Here is a 19,323-nt window from a genome sequence, read left to right on the forward strand (position 1 = left end):
CGATTAAATCCTTTATTACCTGTTCCACCACCCACGTAGTATACCTCTTAATCTGTCCATGCGGATTACAATACGTGGGCCGTACAGTACGACCCCTTCAGGTCAGATTGAACGAGCACATTGGAAATATCCGAAGAGGGTTTATAGGCCACCCAGTATCCAAACATTATTTGGATGTACATGGGCGAGATCCTAGGGGTACAAAATTCATAGCCATAGATAGACTCAAGACACCATGGAGGGGTGGTCCGAAAAAACGAGCTATATCCAAGCTCGAAATGGAGTGGATATATAAAATGAAATGTTTAAAACCCTTTGGGCTCAATGTAGATGTCGAGATTAATGCGTTTATTGACAATGCTTAGACGATGTTGTGTGTGGATGCATTGATTTCGACACTTGGGAGAATAATTTGTAAACCTCCCCCCCTCCCCCCCTCTCCCTCCCTCTCCCCCTCTCCCTCCCTCTCCCCCTCTCCCTCCCTCTCCCTCCCTCTCCCTCTTTTTCTAGGGGTGGTTATATTGTTGGTTTTGTAAAAAATATAGGGGGATACCATGTTGAGATATGGCTGCCCTTTGAATGTAGTAATACACATAAATATAGGACTAATGTATGACGATTCTTAGTAATGTAACCCCCAAATATAGAGATTTTTTTTCAATAATACAGTAGTTGTGGTCTGAGGAAAGAACAAGCAATATTGTTTAGATTTAGCAGTTTTTTTTTTTTTTTCTTAATTAATTTTTCGTCCTTTTCAAAATTTTCCCCCTTTTTTTTTTGTTGCTAAATGTCTATTACTGTAGGAGTAGTGTCCTACAGTATGTAAAATGGGACGATTTGACCCAAAAATAACTAATTGCTTAGACCTATAATAGATGACATATATTAGTTTGAGATGAGAACAAAATTTTGGCCATATAAAGTGTGCTAATGACATTCAGGAACAAGCTTCCTGGTTTGCGTTTCATAATGCGAGCTATGTCGAGGCTTGGTATCCTTTGCACATGCTCAGATCGTAATTCGTTCTTTGGACGAAAACGAGGCTTGAATAGAGAGGAAGCATTATAACGGGAGCCATATCGAGGCTTGGTATACTTTGCACATGCTCAGATTGTAATTGAAACTCAGATGAAAACGAGGCTTGAATGTAAGGAAGTACTATAAATGGGGATGGTTCACTGCGTCGCCCGTGCCCCTTTGAAGACGTGACCTATCACGAAACATGTAGGGCGTGGCTACGCAGTGTACGCCAGATCGCCATAGAGCCCCATGTAACCTAGCACGGGCGTCTCTGTTGTTTTTATATTTTGCCGGCTTTTATGTTTTGGATGTTTTAAAGATGCCTAGTTGTCTGAGGAAATAAAATTCCCCTTTTTTTACATACTATACCATTGGAGTTTTTTCTTTCTCCCCTTCTTTACCTACGAGTCCAAACGAGGGAGTGTTTACATCAATGCGGAAGTGTCGGAACCATTTCCAGCTGAGTGGTGAGCTGACATCTACTGTCCCTGCAGAGGGCTAAAACTGCATGCTTCTAAGACCTTGCTATAAAGGAGGTCCAACGTGTCTGGTAAGGATACATCTATTATCAACCTTCGGACCCACTGGTGGTTGGAGGTCCCTTCACGTCCCCTTATTCCTTTATACACACTAAGGAATACAATTCATGAACTTTGGATATGCGTTTTTCCTGCGACTCAGGATGCAATTTTGAACTTTTTCACTTATGACTTTGCACTTGGGTGGAATAACCTTTGTTTTTTCTTTTTTGCACACCAGTTTATAACTTTATTGTTGGTTTATATGTATGCAATGGTCCATATTAGTATTTGACTTACATGTCGCTGTTTGCTCTGTAGCACAGCGACTTTCTAATTCACTCACAATTAACTTTGATGGTGTTTTTTATTTATATATATATATATATTTATACACACTAAGGAATGCAATTCATGAACTTTGGATATGCATTTTTCCTGCGACTCAGGATGCAATTTTGAACTTTGTGACTTTGCACTTGGATGGAATAACCTTTGTTTTTTTGTTTTTTCTTTTTTGCACACCAGTTTATAACTTTATTGTTGGTTTATATGTACGCAATGGTCAATATTAGTATTTGACTTACATGTCGCTGTTTGCTCTGTAGCATAGCGACTTTCTAAATCACTCACAATTAACTTTGATGGTGTTTTTTATTTTATTTATTTTTTATTTATTTGTTTATCTACTTATGATAATCATGTAGTAATATATATTTAAATATCTAATGCAAGTGCACAATTTTTTCTTTGTAATCATTCTCTACTGCTGACTGGCAATATTATGTTCAATTATAGGCTCTGTGGTATACCAGGAAACCAGGAGACTTGGGTCCAGTGTATGGCTCTACTGATCTCTGGGATGGACTGGGGATTATTTTTGACACGTTTGATCATGATTTTATGGTAAGACCAATAATTTACAGTACGATTTCCTTTAAAACAGGTAACAAGGCATTTGTGCATGGTATGCTATAGCATGTATGACGTATGTGCGTGATAATAAATTACCTTTCACATTGTTGTGTATTGTGGGTCCTCGGGGCATACTTTAGTAAGGGCCACGGATGAGCACCTTACTAACTTGCAAGCTCAGCGAGGCTTAGAAATTACTTCTATGGAGTGGGGAGGGTGAGAAAAGTGGTCACTTGGAACTTCTAAAATCCCTTTTCATAGTAGGCCTGTTTATTAGCAGGGTGTGATAGAGATAAGATTACACAACATGTGGTGCTTCCTAATGATTGGACACATATTTTAAATGTAAAGGGACAGAATAAAGGAAGGTCTTGACTGGCTATAGGTGATATGAATTGATTATTAGAGCATTTATATAACGCCTACAGGAATGATGTATTGGGGAAAATACATAGGGCACCATTTCTGTACCTTTGAAAATACTATCAGAAGTAGCCTAGCAGTCTTTGGCTTCAGCAATTTCTGAGACACCAATTAACCAAATCAGAGGCTCAAGAAATATTAAAGGCATACGGTCAACACAACAGCAAGGCAACTCGTTTTCTGGAGGAGTATAGCAGTGTTAGCCTTTGTATATCTCTCAGCACAGGTTTTCCTTTATATCCTGGAGCCCCATTCAATAGATTTTTATTATGTGTCTTACTGGGTCCTAGGAAACAGAACCAGAAAAACAAAAATGGACGTCAAGCCAACCATAGTGTAGCAACTAGATTTATTGTAAATAATAAAGCCAATAAAAGTTGCACTCACAAACATAAATGAAAATGAGCATGTCTCTCATCTGTGTGCAGTCCGGGCATTGGTGGGGGTGGGAGACCAGATCGCAGCGCCTTCGGGCACTCTACATCCAGGGCCGCTGTGGGAAGCCACTGTGGAACTGGAAGGAGCAACCATAGAGAGAGACTAATGAAAAACTGCCAGAACATCTGTCATTGCAAGGGCTGTCGGGAAACACATTTCGGACGCAAAAACCCCCCTCTTACCTCAGGGGCCGAGGGATCGGACTGCACACTGATCTGAGAAACATGCTCATCTTCATTTATGTTTGTAAGTGCAACTTTCATTGGCTTTTATATTTACAATAAATCTAGTTACTACACTATGTTCAGCTTGGCGTCCCCCTCTCTTTTTCTTGTTTTGTTCACAGCCTCTAGGTTTCCAACCTGACAAGGGAGGCAGCCTCGCACAGCCTGCAGTTAGTTAACCATTGATTAGAAGTGGCTCACAGCCTCCAGATTAAGTATTCAACAAGCTGACACTTGTATTACAACTCATTGAAGTTTACCTTATTATTGGTATATGCCAGTTACTAAAGAATTTTAATTTATAGGTGGCTGTTACACTTTAACATCTAGGAGTCACTTCCCCGCTCATGTTATCATCTTCCTCCTTTGGTATTTTTATTCTTCCTGTTGGAAGAGAGCCAGACATTTTTTCTTTTTTTTTCTCTTTCTTTAGCTTTGGGTCTTAGGAAATACTATGTGTAGGACTGGTGCATTCTGCTGCTATGCTAGTCCTTTTGTACCAGACACATCTACTGCTGAATGGATGATGGGAAGTAGGGGTTCAGTCCACAAACAATAGTTTTAGACAGTCTGGCAAACTTTACACTTGCATCATATACCCTTTGGAAACTCCAGTAGTGGGAGTTGCAGGTCCCTACTCATTGCAGTTTTTACAGGCTCTCCTTCTCCCTGCTGGAAACTGTATCCATGTAATATTACAGAGGACACAACACGGCAGATACACACAAGTAACACTCCTGCAATAAAAGCCATCAGATTTCATGTTGGGGTGGAAGGGGTTACAGGGCAAAGAACTCAACTATCCACATTTTGCAGTGGTAATTTCCAGATATTTGAAAAAGCAGTCTAATATTATCCACCTGTAACTGTGAAACTAGTTTTAGGTATATTAGCTTTGAAAGGTGTGTATATACTGTATTTTATATTATTAGCTTTAAAAGGTGTGTATATACTGTATTTTATACTTAAAGGGTTAGTTCACCTTTCCTGCGCTTTTCCCACAAAACCCTGTATGCATTCCAGGATCCCTAGCACATTACTTTTTGCTGCTAAGCCAGTAAAAATGGTGATCCTTTTCCTGCCCATATGTGTAGGCCTTGCATGGTACTATCAGCAAATCTCCTTGGTGCTTGAGCTGGACGTTGGTTGTGCATCCTCAGCTGCCACTCCGGCTCATTTAAACTGTGTGTTTGTTCTCTTTCTCTCTAGAGAAGAGCACATTGGGCATGTGTGCAGTTTGTTCCAGTAGCTTTTATTACAATTTTAAATCATCATACAGAAGTTTATGCTCAAAGGCCCCTTTCACACGGGCAGATAGAATTCAGCTTTTTTCTGCGGATAGATCAAGTTATCTACCGCAGCTAAACTAACACAATGCTTTCCTAAGGCCCCATTCACACACTACATTTACCAATGGTTTACCAATGGTTTTTTTACATGGGGTTTGGTGTGGTTAGAAAAAATAAATTTGACTGCGTCCAGGACCGATTTATTGTAGCTATCTGCACATAACTGCAGGTAATCGCAGTGTACCATTTCACCTGCAGATAGCGGCAACAAGGTAAGAAAAACAGGAAGCACATTAGAAATGGCATGAATGTTCCAACGCAGCCGCATGTAAACGCAGCTAATCTCAATGTACAACTGCAAGTGATCACTGTGCCTGGAGTCTTGGAATTTCAAAATTACAAAACATGATTTTAACAGCGGCAGAACAGCCGCCCGTGTGAAAGAGGCCAAATAGTCTTCATCCCCCTGATGATGACAAGTGATCCCTGTGACGAACACGCGTAGGGGAGGGGCCAGAACGGAGCGAGAGACAGCTGAGCTGCCTATTGAGGAGACACACACCATACCCTCACGAAAAATATCTTATTTGCCATGCTTAGAGCGGTGCACTGACACACCTATATATTGTGAGTACCCCTTTTGGGGAGAGTATCTATATCTTTTAATAAATTTTGAAACGGTATTATACTATGTAGTTTTTTCTTCCCATCTATATATACTCTTTACTGCATTGGAGCCTGGGATCCTATGATCTACTTAGAACCCGGGGTGGTTCACAAGCGTGGTTTGACTTTGTCTAGCGACTTGGTCACACGCTCTGAGGTGAGCGCATTACCTTTGGGGTCACCGAATCGCACCATTGCATGGTCTGTGGCACTTTGAGAGTTACTAGCAAGTTGATTGTATCACCAGTGGACATCACGTTTAGGCACCTTTATACCTTTTGTAGGACTTCATAGCGAACTATATTTTTTGGTTCCATTGAGGACTTTTTTACACATGAACTGTGTGACACCAAATTATTTTTTGTATTGTTTTTTGCACTCAGCACTTTTTACATGCTCATATATATATTTATATTGTGATAAGTATGTTTATTTGCACATTTGCACTTTATGCGTTTATATTCATTGAACTTTCTAGTAATGCTGTGATTCAGTTATGCTTATTGGTACTTGTGCACTTTGATGCGTTTTTGTCATATTTCACATTTGAATTTGCATTTATTACTTTAATGCATTTATATTTATTTGTCATATTTCATATTTGTATTCATATTTATTAGCATCCATCTATTATTAGGTCCGCTTACCTTGTAGAGGTATTTTGTTTCCCTCATCCACATGCGTTTATTTAGACACAGTTGTTCTATCATGCTATAATCTAGTAGCATGTCCAATACACTCTAGCGCAGCATAATCCTTTTTACATTTGTCATTTGCACGCGTATGAGACATGTTTAACGCATGCAGCTGAGTAGTGTTTTACTAAGTTTTGTGTGGCTCGCAGGATCTTTCCCATTGTAGTCATCATAAAATTGGTAAAGCAAGGATGCGTTGGTCAATATTATCAGTGGCCCTGACCCATTAAACACCAACAAAACATAATAATCAAAAATATTATGTATTTGGGGAGACTTTTACCGTCCCCTGGCAGCATCCTACCAAAAATTTTCCATATGGTATAACAGAACCGATAGTAAAATAAAAAAAAAAAAAAGAAAGAAAAAAAAAAGAATCAGAAAAGAGACAAGTAGGGTGGATCACTCCGGGCCTCCCCTCACAAAATAGCCTAGCCTTCAGGGAGCCTGGAGATAAGCAATCCAGGGATTCCACACTTTTTCAAACCTAGCTTGTCTATCTTGTCGAATACTAGTCAGTTTTTCATTGATCATAATCAAGGATATCTTGTGTTTAACCAGGGTAACTTTTATCCCAGGTGATTTCCATGCAGGTGCAATAGTTATTGCATGTGTGCAGTTTGGACAAGCCAGAGCGGCCTCTGGGGGTGTGCTTCATATATTCGGCCCAAGTATTGAGGTTTTTTTGCTGACGGCCATGCATGACCTACATACAGTATATGGATGGAAAAAGGAGCACCTTTTTACCAACTGAGCAGTGATATGTAATGTACTGAGGATCCTGTAATACATAGATGGTTCTGAGGGAAAGGTGAACTATTCCTTTAATTTAGAAGAACTTATTTGCTCCCTCTTTGTAAAGCCTTGTATTCTTTCAATCTTTTGCATTATTATACATTCCTTTTCCTTTTTTTCCACAACTGCTAACCAAATCTCCAGTTTAATGCTTTCTTTTGCCCAGGGAAATAACCCAGCAATAGTTATTGTGGGGAACAATGGAAAACTTCAGTATGATCATTTACGGTATGTACAGTGTTAATAAAATGGCTATACAATGTAATATCTCTTAGGTGGTGATTTAATAGGTTAAAAAAAATGTGTATAAAGAAATCACACCAAATATATAAATAAGTGTCCATAAGAGACCAGGGCTAAAAAGGAGAAATATATGTGAAACAAGAAAGTCCAAAGGAAACAAATCATCCACGAATTCACTTGCTCAGCCAGTGTCCCCGCAATCACAATTCGTAGTGCTTCCACCACCAGGTGACAACAAGTATTAAAGCTTCTTACCGGATCCTGTGGACCATCATATAGTATGGTCAAATGCACTTGTTACATCTCCTTATGAAGGGAAGCTCCAAAGCGCCAAATGTGATCCAGTAAAGGTTGGTTCATCAGCAGGATGAAAAATAAAAAGCATATATGCCCCATAGTGTAACTCATAAACATTTATTCAAACAATAACAAGTGAAACTTGCAAAGGCAATCATACTAATCAAATCCTTGGGCAATAGGTTTGAAAACTTGCATATACAAAAAATATGTAGAAGAATATATATCGGCACAAACTGATGAAGAAATTCTTTTATATATATATATATATATATATATATATATATATATATATATATATATTTGGGATCTTTATTATAGCAAAAAGTAAAAAATAATGTTGTTTTTTTTTTAATTGTCGCTCTTTTTGTTTATAGCGCAAAAAATAAAAACTGCAGAGCTGATCAAATACTACCAAAAGAAAGCTCTATTTGTGGGAGAAAAGGACATAGATTTTGTTTGGGTACAGCGTTGCACGTCCACGCAATTCTCAGTTAAAGTGACGCATTGCCGTATCGCAAAAAAAATGGCCTGGTCATTAAGGGGGTAAATCCTTCTGGGGCTGTAGTGGTTAAGCGAGTATTTGTGTCCAGTTTTAACTGTTAATTTTCTGTGAATGACATTTGTAGCTTAATTTCCTATGAACACCTTCACTAAATTTACATCTTCCCAATGTCTGCAATTTCTGAAATAAGTGTTCATTCTTACAATTTACTGTTTATGTGTATTTGTTTGTTTTTCCACAACAGTGATGGCTCGAGTCAAGCTTTAGCAACCTGCGTTGAACATTTTCGCAACACAATACGCCCATTTAGAATAAAGATAACATACTACAAAAAAACATTGCAGGTAAGAGTCCTAAGTACCATACCGATAACCGATAGAGTGAGGAAAAAAATTATTTGATCCCCTGTAGATTTTGTAAGTTTGCCCACTTACAAAGAAATGAAGGTTCTATATTTTTTATCATAGGTGTATTTTAAATGATAGAGACAGAATATCAACCAAAAATCTAGAAAAAACACATGATAAAAATGTTATAAATTGAGTTGCAGTTCAGTGAGTAAAATAAGTATTTGATCCCTAGGCAAAACATGCCTTAGTACTTGGTGGAGAAACCCTTGTTGGCAAGCACAGAGGTAAAACTTTTCTTGTAGTTGGTGACCAGGTTTGCACACATATCTGGAGGGATTTTGGGATCTTCTCTAAATCCTAAAGATATCTTGACTGTCTCTCTTGGCAACTCAAAGTTTTTGCTCCCTCCATAAATTTTCTATAGGATTAAGGTCTGGAGACTGGCTGTGCTTGGAGGAAGAAAAATGCTGACTATGATCCTAAGTACACCATCCCTACAGTCAAGTACGGAGGAAACATTATGCTTTGGGGCTGTTTCTCTGCTAAAGGTACAGGCCAACATTGCCGCATTAAGGAGCCAATGGACGGGGCCATATATTGTAAAATCTTGGATGAGAACCTTTTTACTTCAGCCGGAACACTGAAGATGGGTGGTGGATGTGGTCTTCTAGCATGACAATGACCCAAAACATATCGCCAAGGCAACAAAGGAGTAGCTCAAGAAGAAGCACATTAAGGTCATGGAGTGGCCTTGCCAGTCTCCAGACCTTAATCCTATAGACAATTTATGGGGGGAGCTGAAACTTCGAGTTGCCAAGAGACAGCCAAGAAACCTTAAGGATTTAGAGAAGATCTGTAAGAAGAGTGGACCAAAGTTCCTACTGAGATGTGTGCAAACCTGGTCACCAACTACAGGAAACTTCTTACTTTTGTGCTTGCCAACAAGGGTTTCTCCACCAAGTACTAAGTCATGTTTTGCTTGGGGATCAAATACTTACTTATTTTACTCACTGAACTGCAACTTAATTTATAGCATTTGTTTTATGTGTTTTTCTGGATTTTTGGTTGATATTCTGTCTCTATAATTTAAAAAACACCTATGAAAAAAATTATAGACCCTTCATTTCTTTATAAGTAGGCAAACTTACAAAATCTGCAGGGGATCAAATAATTATTTTCCCCACTTTATATATATATATTTATTTTATATATACATCAAAAGTATATAAGGGTGATAAGAGCACTGTTTGATGCATACACTGGTCAAGTATATTTATTTGCTTTTAGCTTTATTTGTGTCCCATTGAGGAGATTTACCTTCACTTTGTGTACCACAGACACAAAAGAAAGAAAATTTATCCACAACGAGGGGTAATTTCCTCTTGGTGACCCTATTGGAAGATTTCCAAGAACAGCTATTACATTTTGGATTTGCCTATCATATGCTGTTCTGGAAATACAGTAATGGTCTCTGGGATAAATAGAGACAGTGATCCTTCCAAGAGGGGACCCAGACAGCAGTAAAAACCCAACAGGAGTTTTACCACTTGAAAAAAATGTCTAATTAATTTTTTTATTAGTGTTCTGTCCCCTAGGAGACAAAGTAATGTAATACTTTATCCCATCTTCCTACATGTTGTGGCTAGGCAGGATGCCCCCGGCCATTGCCTGAAGACAGCTCCAAGCACTTGCCTGGACAAGCAGCGGCAAGAAGAATGCAAAGGGGGTGGGTGGTGTGTCAGCCCTCCTAGCCCTCTGCATTACTCTTGCCGGCGCTTGGCCTTATGGAGAGTGGGGCTTCCTGTCCAATCACATAGCTAACCTTCCGCAGCATGTAGGAAGATGGGACAAAGCACTACAAAATTAACAAATGAAATCAAAATTAATCTAAGAAAAAAAAAGTTTGGGCTTTACATACACTTTAATTATAAACAAAATATTGCCGATGCTAAAATTAGAAATACACCATGCATGTATTTTAGATGTCCTAGCTGACAGTTTGAAACTAAGTGATAATTGCTTTCTATGGTATACAAAAAAATATATTCTCATGTGATATTCTAATGAATACCTTTTGATTTATTGATAAAGATGCGGCGATAAAATCAAATAAAATTATCACAACATTAACAGCGCTAGAATGCAAATAACTAAGAGTATTGGTGCAATTAGATGTAGACCACACATAAATATAAATCCATATGTGACAGAGTCCCAACAAAAGTCCGTAGGGTAAATAAGGTGCTCCGTGACCCCTCAGAATCGCAGGGAAGCCTCAAAGCATATACACCATCACCGAAAAAATAAACTTCGTGCTCAGATGTAAACCCCATTAGTAATGCACTTACCACAAACGGGCCAAAAAATAGCCTTAATATCTCCTGGTACACCTGGATAAACTGCTATTCTGATGAACAAATCCTTTCATGAGACAGCAATACATTGAACCTGGTCTCTCCTTATGGTGTGAAAAAGGATCCTGTTTTTAAATGTTTCACGGTAATTTCTTTAAGTGGCTCACCCAATGTTACATGTAAAAAAAGAGGGAATTCACATAGCGTAACACTGTTTTATTGGGGACATGCCCACAACTGATAAAAATATGCTTACAAGAAAGTTGAATAAAAACAGTGATGTCAGTATTAAGTCTGCAACTCTGCACTTCACAGTTCATGTCATTCTCACCACTTCCTGATGTTACTGAACGCGATGAGACCCGGGTTGACACAGACTGGGAATGGCAGACAGGGTAGCTGCATGGCCACGCCCTAACGCGTTTTGTAATCACGTCTTCCTCAGAGGGCGTGGCCAAGCAGCACAGCTCATCCCTTATATACTCTGGACGGACGAGAGATTAACTCCCACCCGGCCGGAGTGTCAAGCGCCAGGGCGGGCGTCACCGCAGCCAGCTAAACTAAACGTCAGCCTTCAGACTGCACACATAGCCTCAGGTGTCAGGGACGTACAAAGCAATATAAAAAGCCCAACATACACGGACATCACACGGCACACCCACACTAGCGCCGCGCAGTACATAGGCTGCACAGAGAGAGACACAGTGTGTCCCGCAATGCCGAACCATATGTTAAATGCATATTGGGCCACCTGTAAACAGGGGGAAGATGAATCCAACACGCGCACTCTCGCATGCATATACTGGACACCACCCCATCCCCATTAATGAAATATGCCCGTAACATGACATCCCACACTAGTTAAGGCTCTACAGGGATGCAGGCTAGGGGCATAATCAAACTTAAATAAATACATAGTAAAACATACATCGGAGAACATTAAATAGTGAGCAGGAGATTATAACAGGGGTCATAGTACCTGTGTAGTGTGAGTATCTGAGTGTTGTCTGAGTAGTGTGTGTGGATCGTTAGTACTTGTGTATTGTGTACTGTATACTTGAGTATTGTGAGTGCACGTAGGTCTGCGACTGTTCTGCGAGTGCACGTAGGTCTGTGAGTACCTGTGTATTGTCTTGTTGTGTACCTGTGTATTGTCTTGAGTATTCGTGCCAGGAAGCTAGCTGTTGGGTAATTTGGACAGGGTAAAATCCCCAATCCTCACTAAATTTAATAGGTACGATGCCCGGCGGGTGTGGAGAGGCGACTCTTTGTACATCTTGCCGCATGTATGCGTTCCTTGATCATCCGATCGAGGGCGAATACTGCTGTGCAAAATGTAAGCACATTGTTTCCCTGGAAGCCCAGGTTCTGAATCTGGGGAAGCAACTGTCAGCACTGAGAAGTCCCTCCTTACTAAAGGAGAGCCAGGAACGTACACGGCAGGTGCTGGCAGGGGGAAGTGCCAGGGAGGCCGATCCAGGACTGGAGCATCCCAATAAGTACGCTACTTTGAGTGACATTGGTGAAACCAGTCAGGGACCAGCACTGCTGGAGCTGAGGGACTCTCCTAGCTGCCGGGGGAAGAACTCCTCCAGTGAGAGTGGGGGGGCAGCAAAGGGAAAGGAAAGACAGATTCTGGTGGTAGGGGACTCAATTCTTAGAAGGACAGAGAGGGCAATCTGTAACCAAGACCTGAAGCGCCGAACAGTATGTTGTCTACCGGGCGCTCGGGTTCGGCACATCACGGATCTTGTGGACAGATTACTGGGAGGGGCTGGGGAAGACCCGGCTGTCATGGTGCACGTTGGCACCAATGACAAAGTCAGAGGCAGATGGAGTGTCCTAAAGAACGATTTTAGGGACTTAGGAGCTAAATTGAGGAAAAGGACCTCCAAGGTAGTATTCTCAGGAATATTACCGGTACATCGAGCCACACCAGAAAGGAAGAGGGAGATTAGGGAACTAAACAAGTGGCTGAAGAGCTGGTGTAGTAAGGAGGGGTTTGGGTTCCTGGAGGACTGGGCTGACTTCTCAGTCGGTAACCGGTACTATAGAAGGGACGGACTGCACCTAAATGAGGAGGGTGCAGATCTGCTGGGAATGAAGATGGCCAAAAAGTTAAAGGGGTTTTTAAACTAGGCGATGGGGGGGAGGGTCCAGAGGCTGAGATAGCCAGCGTGGAAGATATTCCAGAGTGTAGTATTGGGGGCATTAGTGGCAGGTTAACCAAAGCACAAAAACACAAGGTGAGTATAGTAGCAAGTCCTAGTTGCAATCTCGAAACACCCAATACGAGGACAATATGCGACCGGTCTAAACTATGTGGCATGTTCACCAATGCCAGGAGCATGGCAGACAAGATGGGTGAACTAGAGATACTGTTGTACGAGGAGGATTTGGATTTTGTGGGAATTTCAGAGACCTGGTTCAACAGCTCTCATGATTGGCTGGCAAACATTCAAGGGTATACCCTTTACCGCAAGGATAGGGAGGGTAAAAAGGGGGGGAGGGGTATGCCTATATATCAAGAATAATGTACAAGTGAATGTGAGAGATGACATCACTAAGGGAGCTAGGGAGGAGGTGGAATCCTTATGGGTAGAGCTCCAAAGGGATGAAGCTAAGGGGAAAATAATACTGGGAGTATGCTATAGGCCCCCTAACCTGAGGGAGGAAGTGGAGACGAATCTCCTATCACAAATTGGATTAGCAGCAAGGATGGGAAGTGTTATCATAATGGGGGATTTTAATTATCCAGACATAGACTGGGTGGAGGGAACCGCGCATTCATTTAAGGCTCGCCAATTCCTTAATGTCTTGCAGGACAATTTTATGGGTCAGATGGTAGACGCACCAACTAGAAATAAAACATTACTGGATCTACTGATTACCAACAATTCAGACCTGATCACGGATGTGGAAATACGGGGCAATTTAGGTAACAGCGATCACAGGTCAATTAGTTTCAGTATAAATCACACAAATAGGAGACATAAAGGGAATACAAAGACACTGAATTTCAAAAGAGCCAACTTCCCTAAACTACAAACCTTGCTAAAAGGCATAAACTGGGATAAAATATTAGGAACAAAGAATACGGAGGAGAGATGGGTTTGCTTTAAGAGCATATTAAATAAGGGCATTAGCCAATGTATCCCATTGGGTAATAAATTTAAAAGAGCGAACAAAAGTCCTGGATGGCTTAACTCCAATGTAAAAATGCATATAAAAGCAAAGCAGAAGGCCTTCAAAAAATACAAGGTTGAGGGATCATCCTCAGCATTCAGACTTTATAAAGAATGCAACAGGAAATGTAAGGGTGCAATTAGGACGGCTAAGATAGAACATGAAAGACACATAGCGGAGGAGAGCAAAAAAAATCCCAAGAAATTCTTTAAGTATGTAAACAGTAAAAAAGGGAGGACAGACCATATTGGCCCCATAAAGAATGAGGAAGGACATCTGGTTACAAAGGATGGGGAGATGGCAAAGGTATTGAATTTATTCTTCTCCTCAGTCTTCACGAGTGAATCAGGGGGCTTCAGTAACCAAAACTGCAGTGTTTATCCTCATGACACAACACAGGAAGCACCTCCATGGTTAACAGAGGACGGAATTAAAATTAGACTTGAGAAACTTAACATTAATAAATCACCGGGACCAGATGGCTTGCATCCAAGGGTACTTAGGGAACTCAGTCAAGTGATTGCCAGACCGTTGTTCCTAATTTTTACAGATAGTCTACTGACTGGAATGGTACCAGCTGATTGGAGAAAAGCCAATGTAGCACCAATATTTAAAAAGGGCCCAAAATACATCCCTGGGAATTACAGACCAGTTAGCCTAACATCAATATTATGTAAACTCTTGGAGGGGATGATAAGGGACTATATACAAGATTTTAGTAATAAGAACGGTATCATTAGCAGTAATCAGCATGGATTCATGAAGAATCGTTCTTGCCAAACCAATCTATTAACCTTCTATGAGGAGGTGAGTTGCCATCTAGATAAAGGAAGGCCCGTAGACGTGGTGTATCTGGATTTTGCAAAAGCATTTGACACAGTTCCCCATAAACGTTTACTGTACAAGATAAGGTCCATTGGCATGGACCATAGGGTGAGTACATGGATTGAAAACTGGCTACAAGGGCGAGTTCAGAGGGTGGTGATAAATGGGCAGTACTCGGAATGTTCAGGGGTGGGTAGTGGGGTTCCCCAGGGTTCTGTGCTGGGACCAATCCTATTTAATTTGTTCATAAACGATCTAGAGGATGGGATAAACAGTTCAATCTCTGTATTTGCAGACGATACTAAGCTAAGCAGGGCAATAACTTCTCCGCAGGACGTGGAAACCTTGCAAAAAGACCTGAACAAATTAATGGGGTGGGCGACTACATGGCAAATGAGGTTCAATGTAGAAAAATGTAAAATAATGCATTTGGGTGGCAAAAATATGAATGCAATCTATACACTGAGGGGAGAAAGGGGGATCAACTCCACAGATAAAAACGATAATTCTCCCGCTCTACAAGACTCTGGTCCGGCCGCACCTAGAGTATGCGGTCCAGTTCTGGGCACCAGTCCTCAGGAAGGATGTACTGGAAATGGAGCGAGTACAAAGAAGGGCAACAAAGCAAAAAAGGGTCTGGAGGATCTTAGTTATGAGGAAAGGTTGCAAGCACTGAACTTATTCTCTCTGGAGAAGAGACGCTTGAGAGGGGATATGATTTCAATTTACAAATACCGGACTGGTGACCCCACAATAGGGTTAAAACTTTTTCGCAGAAGAGAGTTTAACAAGACTCGTGGCCACTCATTAAAATTAGAAGAAAAGAGGTTTAACCTTAAACTACGTAGAGGGTTCTTTACTGTAAGAGCGGCAAGGATGTGGAATTCCCTTCCACAGGCGGTGGTCTCAGCGGGGAGCATTGATAGCTTCAAGAAACTATTAGATAAGCACCTGAATGACCGCAACATACAGGGATATACAATGTAATACTGACACATAATCACACACATAGGTTGGACTTGATGGACTTGTGTCTTTTTTCAACCTCACCTACTATGTAACTATGTAACTATGAGCAGACTTTCAAAAAACAAAAATTGCAAAAGAAGACATTATAAAACATTAATAAGACAATATAATTGTTGAACATTACACAACATTAACAATGCAATCCAATTCCAGAACAGAAATTGTCAATGTTAGGATGCGTGCCCGCTGCAATTATCAAATGCACCGCAGCGAAATTGCATCCCACATAAGGTAAAATAGCACAAATGTGGCAATACATAAAATATATATTATGCAAAAATAGTTGCTATTCTCACTTTCTCTGCAACTAATATATGTTTGCAAACCACACCTTCACTGCATCTCAAACGCAGTGTCATGCATCATACCGAATCCCCATCCTCAGATGTAAGGTCGGTATTAAATTAGAACATATTTAAAATATATACAGTATATAAGGAGCAAATAAATTAAAAATGGATATAAGGAGCAGATAAATAAAAAACACATATAACCAATCAGGGAAATCCTATGAAAGTTAAAATGAAATCTTGTATTAGATCCCTAATGAATAAGAGTTCCATAAATATCCTGGCATAAAGTCTATATTTAGTCCGCCAAGATTAGTTATAAAACTTTGTCTCCAAGGGTATTAATATATAAACCTCCATAATGCCACTCTGCACGACATGATCAGTTATTAAACCTCGTCTACAGAGAGGAGTATTAATACATACACCTCCATAATACCACTCTGTAAGGAAAAATAAAAATATAATTGAGCCTATACTAAGAAAACAAGGTCCAGATCAAGGTCAATACACAATGATCTGATTGCAGTAGGCCCAAAAAGAAGAAATTAAATTAAAACAGCTACAAAAACAGAACCTAATAGTCACTAATGAAACAATTTAAATCTAAATTGATATTCATTCCATTAGGACTAAGCGTTCAGACAATTCATGCACAACGTTGTTTCCTCTCCAGGGTGGATTATAGTCTGTCTATTCCCCAAAACTTCAGACCTGCTGGGTCTCTCCCATGTTTGTCTAAAATGTAGAGAGACACTGTGGCCATCATAACCTATCAGAATATTGTAAATATGCTCAGAGACTCTCTTGGCCAATGTCCTCTTGGTCCTGCCAATATACATTAAGCCGCAAGGGCATATAGAACATTTATAGAGAGACAGGAAATAAATTCCTTAATCTCAAATTCCATGCCATTAGCTGTAGACCTAAACCTATTTAAACCTGGGTGTTCACTTGTTGGCATGCTTTGCATTTTCTGCAAGAATAAAAACCAGCACGGTCTCAAAACATCTGGGGCCTGGTAGGGGGATCCAAGACCTTTTCATACTACTTTGTCACCGAACGAAGATGTCCTCCTATAGATAAATGGAGGGACATCTGGAAGGACTCCATTGAGAACTTTATCCATCTTCAGAATGCCTCAATGCCTTCTGAAGATCGATTCCACATCCTTATACTGTTCATGAAAAGTGCTAACAAAGCCCCATTCATGCTTTGTAGTCTGATTTTTTTGTCCTTGCTTCGAGGCAAGATTCCTGCATGACCTCACCAACCTCTTTGATCACCTGATCCAATCTGTCATTTACCTTACAGCGGAGTCTGAAATGACGAGGGTGGCCTCTTGCACGGTTCCGGTCCTAGCACCCCTGGAGGTGGAGACAGGGCTGCTAGGGCAACAGAAGGGCGCAGGTGCCTGTTGGCAGGATCAGGAACACCGGAGCCTTAGAGGAGCTGGTGGGATGTCGATCCTGAATTGATTTAGGAAAGTCCAACAGGTGTACTTGCAAGGTCGGGGACAGGCAGGAGTCGGCAACGTGCTGGCAGGAAGGTACACAATCGATAGGCAGGTTCGTAGTCAAGGGCTGGCGGAGGTTGGCAACGAGCTGGCAGAGAGGTACAAGATCGGAAGACAGAGCCGTGGTCAGGAGTTCAAGCCGGGTTCGGTACAGGAAGCAGAGGTAAGCAGGGTTGCAGGGATAATCCAAAAGAGTAGTCAGGAAAGCCAAGGTTTCAGGATCAAGGTTCAGTCAAAACAGCAATAAAGATACAGGAACTAGCTGAGACAATCCAGCACTGATGCTAGTATGCTGATCCTTTAAATAGGGCGCCCTGTGCCGTGATTCGTTGGCGTGCGGACGTGCCCACGCTGACGTGCACTCGTTCCTATGAGAGTGCTAACGTGCGTGCCTGGTCCGGGGCTCACTCGTTCGTGCCGCACGTCTAGCTGGCGCACGGAAACGAGCATTTGTAATGGTTCTCTGACATTGCCCCCTCCTTACGGGCAGCCTCCGGATGCCCCTCTGGATCCTTCTTTCTGGATGAGAGCGATGAAAGGCTTGTATAAGCCTTGGGGCATGGAGGTTTGCTTCTGGTTTCCAAGAATTTTCTTCTGGACCAAAACCTTTCCACTTAGATATTGATTATGTCCTTGCCTTTTCCTGCAATCTACAATGGTCTCGATCTCGAACTCCTCCTCTCCATCCACCATTATAGCCTCTGGGTGCCCCACTTCACGACCTGGAAAAGGATTAACCACGTCAGGTTTCAACAAGGAAGTATGAAACACAGGATGGATCTTGAATGTGTCGGGAAGTTCAAGTTCATAAGTCACTGGGTCCCAACTTCCTGGACGGACAGACCAGTTTCAGATTGATTGTCGAAAGCCACACACGGTCACCAACTTTCAAATCCAGTTCTCCTCTCCTCTTCCTGTCAAAGAATCTTTTATTAACCTCCTGTGTCCTGGAAATGGTCTCTCTCAGCACCTGGTTATTAGTAGCAAGGAAATTTAGTCTGTCCTGAACAGCTGGTAACGGAGAGTCTGGAATTAACGTTGGCAAGAAAGAGGGATGAAACCCGTAATTTGAGAAGAATGGAGATTGGTTGGTAAACAACTCTGTTTAACAACAGAGTTGTTAAATGTGAATTCCGCTAAGGGCAGTAGTGAGGCCCAATCTTCCTGGGAAAAAAAGGTAACGCATCGCAGGTATTGTTCTAGCGTTTGGTTGGTACGCTCAGTCTGCCCATTGGACTGGTGATGGTAAGCTGAAGAGAAATTTAGTTTGATGCCCAGTGCTTCGCACAGTGCTTTCCAAAATCTTGAAGTGAACGGCACTCCACGATCTGAGACAATGTCACTAGGGATTCCATGCAATCTCACCACTTATTTAATGAAAACTTCAGCCGTTTCTGTTGCTGATGGGGTCCCTTTCATGGGGACAAAATGTGACATCCTGGAGAGGCAATCTACCACTACAAAGATGGATGAAAATCCTTCCGATGGAGGGAGCTCTACAATAAAATCCATCGCAATTTTATCCCAGGTTCTATCAGGAATGGGTAGTGGTCTTAATAATCCCCATGCTTTGCTTTTGCTGTTTTTGTTTCTGAGACAAATTGAGCATGAGCTGACATATTTCCTGCAGTCCCTTGCTAAGCTGGGCCACCAAAAATGTCTCTGGGTCAAATGCATGGTCTTGTATCCCCCAAAATGGCCAGCCAGCGGGTAGTCATGGTACACTTGTAAAATAGTAGTACGCA

The 19,323-nt window shown here is 41.2% G+C and overlaps 1 protein-coding gene across 1 annotated transcript in view; it reads left to right on the forward strand.

Annotated features, from left to right (window-relative positions):
- The window catches only part of LMAN1L (lectin, mannose binding 1 like), a 109,208-nt gene that overhangs the window by 15,764 nt on the left and 74,121 nt on the right, over nt 1–19,323 (forward strand). Inside the window, exons 3-5 of the mRNA XM_073619014.1 lie at nt 2,337–2,444; nt 7,150–7,211; nt 8,273–8,372. Coding sequence (XP_073475115.1) covers nt 2,337–2,444; nt 7,150–7,211; nt 8,273–8,372 — 270 coding nt within the window. The remainder of the gene's footprint in view (nt 1–2,336; nt 2,445–7,149; nt 7,212–8,272; nt 8,373–19,323) is intronic.

Source organism: Aquarana catesbeiana, linkage group LG03, assembly GCF_042186555.1.
Source record: "Aquarana catesbeiana isolate 2022-GZ linkage group LG03, ASM4218655v1, whole genome shotgun sequence".
NCBI classification, from domain to species: Eukaryota; Metazoa; Chordata; class Amphibia; order Anura; family Ranidae; genus Aquarana; species Aquarana catesbeiana.